The sequence below is a fragment of the Chionomys nivalis genome, chromosome 18 (assembly GCF_950005125.1).
Source record: "Chionomys nivalis chromosome 18, mChiNiv1.1, whole genome shotgun sequence".
NCBI classification, from domain to species: Eukaryota; Metazoa; Chordata; class Mammalia; order Rodentia; family Cricetidae; genus Chionomys; species Chionomys nivalis.
Window position 1 is genome coordinate 60658460 of NC_080103.1, and position 13776 is coordinate 60672235.

General features: G+C 41.6%; 1 protein-coding gene across 3 annotated transcripts in view; it reads left to right on the forward strand.

Moving 5' to 3' along the window:
- Nucleotides 1-13776, forward strand: part of Erich3 (glutamate rich 3) — a 91965-nt gene that overhangs the window by 51704 nt on the left and 26485 nt on the right. For 2 of the 3 annotated variants that reach the window (XM_057793947.1, XM_057793948.1), the window contains 3 exons: nucleotides 918-1104; nucleotides 5850-6154; nucleotides 8613-8846. In XM_057793947.1, the coding sequence (XP_057649930.1) occupies nucleotides 918-1104; nucleotides 5850-6154; nucleotides 8613-8846 (726 nt within the window). The remainder of the gene's footprint in view (nucleotides 1-917; nucleotides 1105-5849; nucleotides 6155-8612; nucleotides 8847-13776) is intronic. The other variant, XM_057793949.1, reaches the window with a different exon arrangement.

Sequence of the window (13776 nt, forward strand, 5' to 3'; positions counted from 1 at the left end):
CTACTGCAACCCTTTGGAGTGAGAAACTCTTCGGAAAGGGTTGACTGTCCAGCTTTTAATGGTGGTTCCACACATTAAAGTTTAAAAACGTTCAGTGCAGCCGTATTTTAACAGATTGTAATAAGAGCTAAGGTGGGGAATGCATGTGTGGCAGAGGGGTGGAACCCCTTGAGGGCACCCCGGAACTGGCATGTGCAGCCAGATTTTGAACTATACTGTAGAGCATCTCTTAAGTGGGACTTTATTATAGACAGCTGTAAAGATCTAGAGTGATTAAGATAGCATTATAAACATAAATGCTCAATTTCTTGGTAGGATGCTTTAAGAAGGTAGGGAGAAAAAGAATCTCGAATGCAAACAGAAGTAAGTGTAGCTCGGAATTGAAATAACTCTCACCAATATAATTGGTATCACAATTAGGATGTCTAATGCTGGAGTTGAAACATAATACTTGTGTGTAAAGGTCTGTGGTGTGTGTGTGCTCATGTGAGTATTTGTAAACGTGTGTGGGAGCCAGGAGGTGACCTTGGTGCCACTCCTCTGGCTCCATCCACCTTCCTTTCTGTGAGACAGGGCCCATCACTGCCCTGAAGCTCACCAAGTAAGTTAAGTTGGCTGGCTCCCCAGTACTGGGATGATAAAAAGGCTCTCCCACCCTTGGCTTTTGTTGAAAAATACTCTCTGGAGTTCAGTTGGGCTCATCTGCTCAAAAGAAAGCATTTGACCAGCTGAGCTTGGCAGCACAGTGACGGTCCAGCACATTGTGAGGTCTTGATGTCACTTCCAGTCTAAAACAAAGTTCTCGGATAAAAACCATATTCTGTAGCATAATATATGTTTTGAAAAGAAAAAATGTAATTTATAAGACATTGATACGAAGCCAGTTGCTCTCAGGAACGTGTGTTTTTGGTTTCCAGACACCTTCCAATTTATCTCCAAGCGACACCATGGCTTCCCCTTCAGCCTCACCTTCTTCTTGAATGGGATCCAGGTGAACAGGCTGAGCTCCTGCTGTGAGTACAAGCACCGCAGGAGCTCGAGGCTCGGAGGCAAGCGAGGCTACTTCGGGTTTGTGAGTGTGGAGAAGGCATCTCCCTGCTACAGGTATGGAAGCACATGTCCTCGGCAAGAGTGACCGCTTTGCCATGTTGCTTTTTGCTGATGCTTTTCTCTACACAGTTCTTAAATCACTATATACAATCATAAAATACAAGTTTAAGATTGTCAACTGTAGCCATAAATGCTTGATTTTGAAATTATAAGGTGTAATTTCTAAACGTATTATGTTTAGAATGGTCAAATTTTATATTCTGTCTCTCTTCTCATCTCTTTTTGCCTCACACTGCCTTAAATTCCACCTGTGTAGGGAGAGGGGCCTTTTTCTTCATTTCTTCTTGTTATTCTTGATAACAGCCCAAGGCAAGCCCCCCCCCCCCCCCATACCCATGTGGTGTGTTATCATCTGCCTGTGTGTGTGTCATTTCCAGGCTATGCCTACTGGAAACATGTCCACACTTCTAGGTCACCTACTTTTATATCCTTGTCCTTGATGTGGTGTTAGGTGTAATGACTGCTCTTTTTTATCAACTTTCATGCTGGACAGCCTGAAACTTGGAGGCGTTCTTTTAGTTTGTTTTTTCTTCAAAATATTCCTGAAGAATCGACTAAATATCAAGTTAGGACACAATATATTCACGAAACCATGACACTTCTTCCTTTTCCTGGAGGCAAGACAACATACTAATAATCTGATCAATACAGGTCTACTAAAAATAAGCATAAAGAAGAAAATGAGGCAGGGGATTTATGGGGTGAGCAGGACCAAGTTGGGGGAGGGTGCTGTGCAATGTAACATAATCAAGAAGCAGCCCAGTAACTTCCTTTGGCAGAAAGCAGAAAGATCTCTTCCTCCAAATAGCTTCTCAGCTGGAAGCCCTGTGGGGAGGGCAGAGGAAGCAGTGTTCTTGGTGTATTCAACTTGTTGATCAGAACAAAGCAGAGAATGGAATAGCGAGGGAAGAGGCCAGAGAGGCAGTGTGGAGTCCTGAGAAGTCCTGAAGTCCTTCCGTGGTCTTTGAGTTTACTCTGAAGTTAGAGAGTCTCTAAAGGAGGTGTTGAACAAAGTTCTATAGTTGAAGAAAACAGTGGCTCATGGAACTAAATGTGTGGGTAGGTTACATATCAGTGTGGTGAAGACTGGTGTTCCAACTTTTCACACTGCTGTGAACAAGTATCTGACAAGAGCAGGGGGTGCGGGGAGGAAAAGGGGTTTCAGTTTGGCCCGTGGTATGAGGCAAAGGCCAGTATGGTCAAGGAAGTGCAGCAGCAGGAGTGTGCAGGGGAACCCGGTTAGGAAGCAGAGAGATGAATGATGATGCTAAGTCAGACCCTAGGCTGTGGGATGGCACTGCCTATTTTTAAATCCTTCCCTCTCTGCTAATTCTCTCTGGAAAAGTCCTCACACACACACAAAGGTGAGTCTCACTGATACCATAGATGCTTCTTAATCCTCTCGGGTTTGACAATCTCAATGCCCCATCCCAACAGGAGCCTAACTGTCAGCTCAATGATGCTTATTGGTGATTTTGAGACGAGTTATCCAAGCAAGGTGGCAGGGATGGGAACTTGATCACAGTGGCCTCCCAGTGTAATGAGTAAAATAACATTAGAGAAAACTTCTTGTGGGGAATCTTCCTTTCAAAATGGTAATTGTGTGCCTCCCAGGACTGAGTAGAGTTTGAAGGGTCTTTTAGTTTTCACAACAGGAGATCATGGCATGAATTTATGTTAACGGATAGTACTGGTGCATGGAAAAAAAAACTTGAAGAAACATAAAGAGGGAAGTTAGTAGAGTTTAATCCTTTGGTAGATTTGAGAAACTGGAATCTAGAGTTCAAGCAGAATTTTTCAGTCTTGATTAAAGGAGAAGAGAGACCCGTGCAATGGGTGTTAGATGTTATGTGTGCCAGCCCCAACTAGGAAGCCCTGTCCATTCTTGACATTTTCTAGAATAAGAATACTTTTCCCACTTGAGGTTGAGGAGGGGTTGGAGGTTTTAGGGAAGGAAATAGGTGTGAAAAAAATCTATGGGCTAAGAGAGTTCAAGGTCCAGTGCAGTAATATCTGCATGGTCTCTGCACTCACTGGGTGACGTTCTGTCTCCAGTTCAGACGCCCGTTTGTGTGCAAGTCATTTCAGAGATTCCCACTGAACTCTGGAAAATAAATGAATTTATCCTCAACCATCTGCATGAAGACAAGGTGTTTGCGTGAGAAAAGTCCCCTGTTAGGCTCCTGTGTTTGAACATGGAGTTGGTGTTGCTGTCTAGGAAGGTAATTGAACCTTTCAGGAACAAAGCCTTCCTGGAGGAAGTATGACATTGGGGGAGGCTTCTGAGGTTTTATATCCTGGCTCCACTTCCTGTTTTCCCTGTGTGTTTTCTGTGTGGGTGAAATGTGAGGTCTCAGCTTTCTGACTGACTGTCCCTCCTTTCCTGGATGGACTATATTTCTCTATCTCAATAACAGGAAAGTAACTAATACACAGAATATTCTCTGTGTAGTAAAAATTGGGAGCTGGGGCATGTGACTGTTGACATCCACTTTTCTACTCAATGCCTTCTAGTTTTTTTTGCAATTCTCTATTTTAACATGTGGCCTGTCTATTTATTCTCTTGCTCTTTGCTAGAATATAAAAAATAGTTATGAGATTAAAGAGTGAGGCCTTTCACCTTCAAGTGATTTACTTACAGCTCTCTGAGAATAGTGACAGTTTTTTTTACTATTAACTTCAAAACCACACCTTCCAAAGACATCCGTGAATGCTTGAAGTAGTCTCCTTGGCTGTCTCCCTGTCACAGTTGAGGTAAAGGTCCCCTCATAGTGACAGAGATGAGCAGGGTTGGGTGGACAAGACAAGAGTCCTGTTTCCTTGACTTATGCTCCACTTGAGGTGACTTCAACTATTCCAATCATTTATTCGAGCTTCGGTCATCAGAACCAACACTTTGAATTACACCCAGAAGCTAAAGAGGGAGTCGGTGATGGAGGAGCCAGATGTTACTCGCTTTGTCCAATTCCCTTCGGCAGATGGGCTATAAAAAGTCTGAGCTTGCAATTGGGAGGTCTCAAAGTCTTCACACAGCCACAGTGCACATTCAAAGTAACAATGAATCACAGGCTTCAGGCTCTGAGTGTGTTGCCACGGATCAAGGAAGAACTGTTTGCACAGAAGAAGATGCTAGTGGGGAAAGCCACACATTAAACACACCATCATGATGGGAAAAGCCCTTATCATGCTTAATTTGGAGGAGACACTTGGTTCTCCTCCTCTCATGCCTGACAGCCGGTCCTCTCACCTTTATTACACAGGGAGGCACTCAAGTGTTTAGTGATAGAATTCAGTTCTTACTTTTTTGGGGGTAAATTGATTAAGAACAATTCCCATTCTACTTGAAGACTGAAGATGGCTGAAAATTCAGTAAACTCTTCAGTTTAAGAAATTACCTGTAGGCAGTAACTTCCTGGGTCAAACCTCCTGTCATATCCTTGAAGGAGCAGGGGTAGGTTTGAATTCTCTGACCTTTGGTCAATATGGAATGGATCCACTTCTGTGTGTCCTCTCAATACCTAGAACACCGAGTAACCACACCCTAGGTCAGGGTATCTTGTTTGTAGCCACACCTTGAGTCAGATGCCTGGTCACTAACCTTGAAAGAGCAAGAGTAGGCTTAAACTCTGACCTTCAGTCCAGGTGGAGCAGACCCACTTCTGTGGGCCCTCCACATGATATATTGAACATGTCTAGGTAGCTGACCAAATTTGACTTGCCATGACTTTTACAGGTTGCTTCCATTTTTGAAGAACAGAAGCTTACGACCAGAGAATCCATAGGAGATTGCAGAGAAGGGCTTCAAAAGGCACTTTTTAAAATCAATAATGGAAATTCTGTTGAAACAAATGCACAGACTCCCACGATACTTAAAGGGAACAACAGTGGATTGACTTTATTTCTTAAAGACTAATCACACATGTTGAACCCATCTTAAATGCAAGTTGTTACCATGTTCTTAGAATGACGAATTTCAAGGACAATAGCATCTTTTTTTTTCTGGTTATTTACATAAGTATTTTTTAAGAGCTTCATCTTTATTTATGTGTACTTGTATGTGTATTTCTGAGTATATGACACATGCGTGTAGGTGCCCTCAGAGGCCGGTAGAGGGCATTGGATTCCTTGGAGATAGAGTGACAGATGGTTAGGAAGCACTCAACTCATTCTGGAAACCAAACCTGTGTCTTCTAGTCCTCTGTGAGAACAAAAGGACCTCTGAACTACTGGGCCATATAGACTCCAGTCTCTTGAGTACATAATACCTAAGGACAGATGATCTATCTATCTATCTATCTATCTATCTATCTATCTATCTATCTATCTACCTATCTCTCTATCTATCAGTCATCTCTCTATTAACGTATCTACCTATCTATCATCTATTTATCTATCTATTGAATCACTACCTATAGTATCTCTCTATGTATATATAAATTACTATATATATAAACTGTTTCCTGAGGCTTTAAGATACATTTTTTTTTTTAAAACATTTAATACTATAGTTCTTGGCTGATGAGAGTTTTAAATTTCTTCTTATTATGGTTAAAATTAAGAATCTATGTTCCCATACAAGATTTTTATATTAAAATAAAATGCCCCATTTTAAATCAGTGTATGAACACACAATTCCTCATAATTTTTATTAGAATATGATACACATAAGTTATAAAGTGTGTGACTCTGCCAGTCTACTAGAAAGGTTAATAAAGTCTTCATGCTGTTATTTCTCACAGATGCATTATTGCCATGGGCCTTGACAGAAAACCATCTTCAACAAAACCTAGGAAGGAAAAGATTGCTGAGAAGAAGGAGGAGCCACTGAAGAAGAGTCAGGGGAAAGTGAGGAAAGACAGAGAGAATGTACCATTGAGAAGGAACGAGATGGAAGGGAAAGAAACCTCACTCTCAGCCACTTTTTCAGCTGAGGAACTAAAATCAGTGGTCGGAGAAGTGAGGACGGCTATGGAGGAGATGGAATGGAAGGGCAAGTCAGGACAAGATGTCTGGGAAGAGGACCAGGAAAACACCTTTACATACGGTAACTAAGAGCAGATTTCTCTTGTTGCTGTTGCCTTAAGCATCTGAGGATCATTTAAGACTTTCAGATTGATCTGTGGACTGTTGCTTAGCTGTGATCTGTAGGCAGCTGGGCCATGCTTCTTTTACTGTTTCCTGTGAAGTTCCAAGTTCTTTTTCTGGTCTCAGAAGTGTTGAGGTGCTTTCTGTGGGTAGGAGGACATAAGGAAGCTTCTGTCCTGCTATCCCGAGTCAGAATCCACTCCTGTAGAGACCGTTTGTCCAAAGGGAACTTTGTCTATTTCTTTAGTTTTTGAATATGATTATAGGAGCAGCATCGACTACCCACTTCAGCATTGGTGAGTACAATCCGTGGGAGCATTGGTTGCTAGGACGTTACACACGGACAGCACCTTGTATGCAGTTCCAAGTCCTAGAACCTGTCTCTCTTGTATTTCTCTTTCCCTGTCTCCACTTCTTTTCTCATACAAAATGTAGCTCTTATATTTGGCACAAGAGATGAACATCAGTAACTCCAACAATAGTATAATTATGAGAATACCTAGTGAGGGTAGAGCTGGGGTTTAGCTCAGCGGTACAAAGCTTGCCACTATTCACAAGGCCCTGAATTCAGCTTCCAAAGAGCAGATGGATTCTCTAGTAAAAAGTCTTTTTATTTCTGGAAATTTCCATGTAATATTTTCTGACTGCATTTGAGCATGCGTGAGTCGAGCCACACAAAGTCAAACTATGGATACAGGGGAAACTGCCCTGGGTACAACTTCACATAATTAATCATAAGAGACTGGAGATTCCTTCATGTATCTTACTGCTAGGTCTTTTTTCCCCCTCTCTTTTCTTTCTTTCTTTTCTTTTTTTAAAATTGCACTTTGATGCTCTTTCACACAGAAAAATTTCAGTTAAAGCTTACTAATTAATTAATTTAATTAATTGAAGTTTCAGTTAAGTCTTATGAAACTGCCTCAGGGGCTGGAGAGATGGCTTAGCTGTTAAGAACGCTTGCTGCTCTTGCAGGGTACCTGGGTTCAGTTCCCATCACCCACCGCAGGTGGCTCTCAACCACTTAACTCCAGCTCTAGAAGATCTAAGGCTCTCTATGACCTGTGTGGGCACATACATGGCACACAGGCACAAAGACGCACACACACACACACAAATAAAAATAAAATCTTACAAAAAATTGCCCGGTAAATTGCCCAGCGTTATTTGAATACAAATCTCTTTACTGTCTTTCTGTTTGCTCTTTGCATGTTGGAGCATGCACTAAACGCCTCACCCCATCCTTTCATCTATGACTTTGTTTACAGGTATTTACACTCTTTAGGTGTGCAAAATCTCATGTTCTCTCGGTGTGCCCACTTCGCTATTATTTCTACCACACGTTTGTTCTCACAATGTAAACACTTTCTATGTGTAGGGCACCCACGTCAAAATTAATTTTCTTTGATTGCTTTGAGTGGGCAGTACTCGAGAACATTACCCAGGAGGCCCCACCACCAGAAGAGATGGAGTGTCTAATAACTAAAACACATAAAAATTGGGAAATCTTTATTTTCTTATATCCTTTAGGTTGAGGATAATTGTTTACTTGCTTAATTGGTTCTGCATGAGCGCCTCTCGCTGTCTGTCACTGGCATACTGTCACTCTGAGATTTTCAGTGTGGGGTGGGGAATAAAGAGCAAACAATTAAATATGAAAGGTGAAAAATTATAACCACGAGAGACAGCTGGAGCTTATATGATGTGACAATTTGCTTTCCCTGGTACAAATTTGCTCCATCCCTGTAGGGAATGAAGTAAATCGGAGACTGTGACAGCGATGTTCTGTTTCTAGAGTTTTGATTCTGAAGCTGTAATTATTTTGGGCGTCGTATGAGTGAACACTGTACATGGTTCCTGTTCTGGCTAAGCTATAAAGCCATCTTTAAATCTTTCCTCCGTGTCCATTTGGGGTTCTCAACATGCTATTCACATACTATCTCTCAGGTCCTTTGGATGTGATTAATTGAATTTTTCCACTTCACTATTCATTAGAGTGATACCCAAATATTTTGAACAATCTTTATATGAAATATGACCTCACTAGGTCTGCAGATTAACTTCCATTATTATAATCCTGTTTTCTTCATTTTTAATTTACTTCCAATTTATCCTTCATATAAAGTTCCCCTCTCTCCATTTTGGTCACTGTGGGTAGTGGTGTCCATTTGTAAATGAGCCCTTATTAGCTTCCAGCCTTGTCATTTAGGTTTTCATTTCTTTTTGTGCTCTTGTGTGTAGCTGATTGCAGTCTTTGATCATCTGCTGTTAGTCCTCCCTGTTCCATAATTGTGTGAAAAAGCAACAAAGAAAGACCCAGAAAAGAGAGGACAATGGAGCCAGAGTTCTCATTAGAGGGAAATGGTTGAAGCTCCCAGAGTTCTGTTCTCATTGTCACTGTGCGGAGTTTCTTCTTTCAGACTATGAAGAAGATTTCGAAGTGGATGAGGAAAAGCAGGATGAGAGAGCTGAGGATGAGGGTCAAGCTGAAGATCAGACGAGCATAACATCCAAGTCACCCGTGGAAGGAGAAAAAGATAATTTCAGCCTTGAAAAGGAGATTGAAATCTCTTCAGAGAAGGCACCCGATGCCAGTGCCTGTGTGAATGGCGAGGATGACAGGTGCTTGGACAGTGAAGAGGAGGATAAACAAGGCAGGTTACAGAGTGTGTCGGGTGCTTTTGACTTTGCTTTCTGTAAGGTTAATAAGACAGAGATGCAGAGTTACCTAACCCAAGAATCCCCCAAGAATCCCAGCCAGCCACGCCTCAGCGAGTTTCCGAATTGAAGATCTCTTCCTTAGTCTGTTCGCTTTTCTTAGTTTGGGAGATTTTAGCAAGACATTAGATTGGGCTTGCAGTAACCTGTGCTCTGTCTAGTTACATTTTTTTTTTTATCTCAAACTATTTCAACACACACACACACACAGAGAGAGAGAGAGAGAGAGAGAGAGAGAGAGAGAGAGAGGAGAGAGAGGAGAGGAAAGATTCCAAATAGTTCCCTTAAGGGTACTCCAGAGGGATACTGAGGCAGACTTTCCTTTTGGGCAAGAAAAGTCAGAGAAACAGTCCGCAGTACGGCAGGTCCGCTCATAGTTTCCGAAGGTCTTATGTTATATGATAGATGGGTAGCCCATGATACCTGCTGCAGCCAGATTGATGCTGGTTTCTGGTGCAGACAGAAGAACATTTCAGGCCATTAGTAAATGTTAGTCTCTTATACTGGACATACAGCCAGTAGTCTTGACACTCAGGACATCCTAAAGGCCCTTTGAGGCACTGGGACCCACAGAGACTCACAGGCAGGCTCTGTCAGGATGGTGCCTGTCATTTCTCCCTGACAGTGGGAGTGACAGAGTCAGCTCTGAGGGTGGAGAAAGAGTCTTCTGCAAGTGGACATGACCGGAGTAGCCCCTGGCCCAGGCTTAAGAGCGTTTATTCACTGAAAGGATAAACCAAGCAAGGTTTGTGCTTTGGGCTGTTTCTCTTGTTTGTATTTCTTTTCAATTCTGCCATGAACACAGACAGGGTGCTGAGCCACTAGGTTCATAGGAGGGTTTGCAGGTTTAAACTCTTTCAGCTTAAAATGACTGTAAGTGTTCAAAGGAAAAATAAAGATCTTTTTAGCTAGGACAAGACTTTTTAAAAGATATTAATTCACTTAAATTCTGTCTAGTGAAACAAGGGACACATTTCCTATTTTGTCATCTGAAGGTATTCGGCCTATGATCTGTGTCTTTTAGTTAAAAAATTCTCTTGGCACCTCATGGGCTTTTATCAATAATGATAAGAATGGTTCACACTATATTTGAGTTTTTGTGGCTTTGGTATTTGTAACTAGAGAATGGGGTCACATTATGGGTGTATTTTGAGTTGCTGAATTTTTTAAAGCTTGCTTTTCATTCCAAATTATTTTCTATATAAAAATATCAAATTTTGATTTCAGGAATTATTAAGATACTATAAAAATTAAGCCATCAAATTCATTATGAATAAACATTTAGTTTGTAATTCACTCTCTTCAAAATTAATTTATGATGTTTTTCTGTTAGCTTAATGGGCGCACATGAATCTACTGATATTTTAATTATCATCTTCTGCCCCACAGCCCCTCCGTTAGTGCCTCACCACCCACTCAAGTCACAGTCTGGCAGTGCTTCTGTTCCCACAGCTCCGGCTCAACTGCGGTCATGATATGTAGGTTTAAATTAAGTCTCTATCATTCTACTTATCAAGAAGACTCAGGAGTCAAGGCTGGAGTAAAACCTGCTAGCCCAGAGAGGCTGAGTAACAACTAACTAACCTTGCTTTTTTTTTTTAAATTTATTTATTTCTTAAAGATTTCTGCCTCTTCCCCGCCACTGCCTCCCATTTCCCTCTCCCTCCCCCAATCAAGTCTTCCTCCCAACTCAGCCCAAAGAGCAATCAGGGTTCCCTGCCCTGTGGGAGGTCCAAGGACCACCCACCTCCATCCAGGTCTAGTAAGGTGAGCATCCAAACTACCTAGGCTCCCACAAAGCCAGTATGTGCAATAGGATCAAAAACCCATTGCCATTGTTCTTGAGTTCTCAGTAGTCCTCATTGTCCGCTATGTTCAGCGAGTATGGTTTTGTCCCATGCTTTTTCAGACCCTGGCCAGCTGGCCTTGGTGAGTTCCCGATAGAACATCCCCATTGTCTCAGTGTGTGGGTGCACCCCTCGCAGTCCTGAGTTCCTTGCTCATGCTCTCTCCTTCTGCTCCTCCTTTGGATCGTGAGACTTCAGTCCAGTGCTCCAATGTGGGTCTCTGTCTCTGTCTTCTTTCATCGCCTGATGAAGGTTAATATTCAGGAGGATGCTTATATGTTTTTCTTTGGGTTCACCTTCTTATTTAGCTTCTCTAGGATCACGAATTATAGTCTCAATGTCCTTTATTTATAGCCAGACCTGGAAACAACATAGATGCCCTTCAGTGGAAGAATGGATGAAGAAAGTATGGAATATATACATATTAGAGTACTACTCAGCAGTTAACTTGTTGAATTTTGCATACAAATGGACGGAAATTGAAAACACTATCCTGAGTGAGTTAAGCCAGACCCAAAAAGAGGAACATGGGATGTACTCACTCATATTTGGTTTCTAACCTTGCTTTTTGGCCAAAGAGACCACAATAGACTTCTTTACTCTTCCCAGAGCCAAAAGAGTTCATACTCTAGTCCCCTCCCTTTCCTTCCCTGCATCTTCTCTATCCAAATTGCTGGCTTCTCTATGGTCAATTCTGGTCAGCTGATCACTGGCTCCGCCCCCTGATTCAAGGTTTAACTTTGTTGGGCAGTCTCTGGAATGTCAGAGTGCCATCAAAATATCCTACAACAAATTTAAGCAAGCTTGTTCTAACAGTTAATACACACGAATTAAAAACAAAAAAGTGCAGCCTTACATAGAGTAAAAGAGAAAACAGTTTTGTTTCAAAGCAGGAAAGGGTCCATGAGGATGTGAACAGCATCTTTAGTACTAAACTGCCCGACAGTCAAGGTAAAAAGTGAATGACGGTGATTTGGTGTATTTGCAAATAAAACTGACGTTCATATTTATTATATTGCTCAAACATTTAGGTATTTTAATATGTTGAGATGGATCTTTTCTGTAGATATTTGCATTTTAAGTTTCTTACACAAAATTTGTGTAAAATATAATGTGTCAGTTTGAATATACGTATGGAGTTCAGTTCATAGTTCTTTATGACTCAGACCTAAATAATTCAATAGAAAATGGTGCTATCGTATAGAAAAAATGTTTCGTCTTAGTCGATATTTTCAAAGGAATTATCCAAGTGATTTGTCTGTCTATAAATACATTAAAATGCATTTGCTATAAGTATAAGCGATTAGGGACACAAATGGCTTGGTTTTTCATGTCCTCTGTAACAGGGTGAAAATATTAGGCTGTTGCTGTCGCAAAGATCCTGTGAACTCCTTGACTATCTAGTTGTCTGAGCTTTCTACTTTCTGGAGATCAAATAGATTTTCCTAACATAATAAGCTTTTATGTTCACCAAGAGAAAGGGATGGGCAGATCTTCTTTTCTTCCTTCCAGGGGCAGCTCCGATTATCTGCGCCATGACTACTGAATACCAATAGTGATGGTGAGTCTGGCGCTGGCCGCTGCCATGTGTACCTGGCCGTGCTGTAGCTCACCTGGTGACCCCTGCTCAGAAAGACTGAGTTCCACAGTGCCTGTGGGGGGGGCACATCTACCTTAAACAACCTTCAGAGCAATTACTTTCCCCTTTTATCTACATTTTGCAATACGCAAACTCGCAAATAGTGGAATCAAATAATTCCAAAGTCATATAGCCAGGAAGTTCTGCAATTCAGTCGCAATTATAACCAAAGCTCCAAGCTTGCACTTTGGAGGAAAGATAGGTTTCCCAAAAGCAGAACATATCTATCTACCTACAATTAAAATCACCATTCAGCCTGGTGAAAGAATTTGTTTCCTGCAGTTCTACAGCTCAGAGGCCTTTTGGCTTCTTTTGCTACTTCTGCTTTGTTTTTACAAAGGGGAAGTAAAAACAGAATTTCTAAATTTCCCTAGATCGTGCTTTCTCTCCATGAATAAATCCTCTCCATTCCTAGGCCTTGTAAGGTCTCCCTTCAGTGACTCTGTCCACTGGGGCAGATTGAGTTAATCCCTTTAACCCTATCCAGTAGGAGGTCAGTTTTCAGACATTTTCCATGTATTAAATGTTGTCTCTCAAATTACACAGATGATTAGCACACACAACCATGCTAAGAAAACCAGGATGGTGTGTTGCTTTGCTATTCTCTTAAAGACAGTATCACAAGAGACTTTGTAGATACGTTTAAAGGGCATATTTTGACATCGCGCCTTCTAATGTACTTTGGCTGTGTGATCTCTGGCTAATATTCATGGTATGTGGTTCTTAGTCTGAACTGAAAAAGTTACGTAGAATTACGTAGAGGCAGAATAGATAATGTTTTAAATAGTTATGGAATGAGAGCCACCAGGACAGTCACTTCACAAACGCTGGGAAACTTTTGAGACAGAATTGAACTGGAAAGCTATTTTCTCTTGTCATTTCAATAACGGAATTCTCAGAGTCCTTTCGGGGCCCGTCCAGTCCTGAGTGTGCATAGACCCTGCCACTTTGCCAGTGCTCTGAGATACAGTTGTCTCACTGCTTGTCTGTGTCCTCCCAGGAGGCCTCCTGTCTTCTGGACCTTCATTTTAATCAGATTCCATTGTGTTGCTCAAAACTAGGCTTCTTAGTATGTGATGTGTAAGAGTTAGCGATTTCATCCAGCTAATACATAGCATTTATTAGAGATGACAATATTGTGCAGTGGATTTCATGGAAAACGCAGCATTTCACCTACAAAAGAGTGAGAGGCATAGCATGGGTGCAGAATCCCAGACACCTGTGCATCCCTCTTATTGACATGATTAAGAATCTTGCTGTTAGTGTTTGGATGTGTCTCATTTGAACCTGCCTGCACCTGTTCCCAGGGGCAAACAATTGCCCAGGCTGTCACTCTCGTGACAAGTCAGCCCTGTTTAAACTGCCAGCTCACAATTGCGC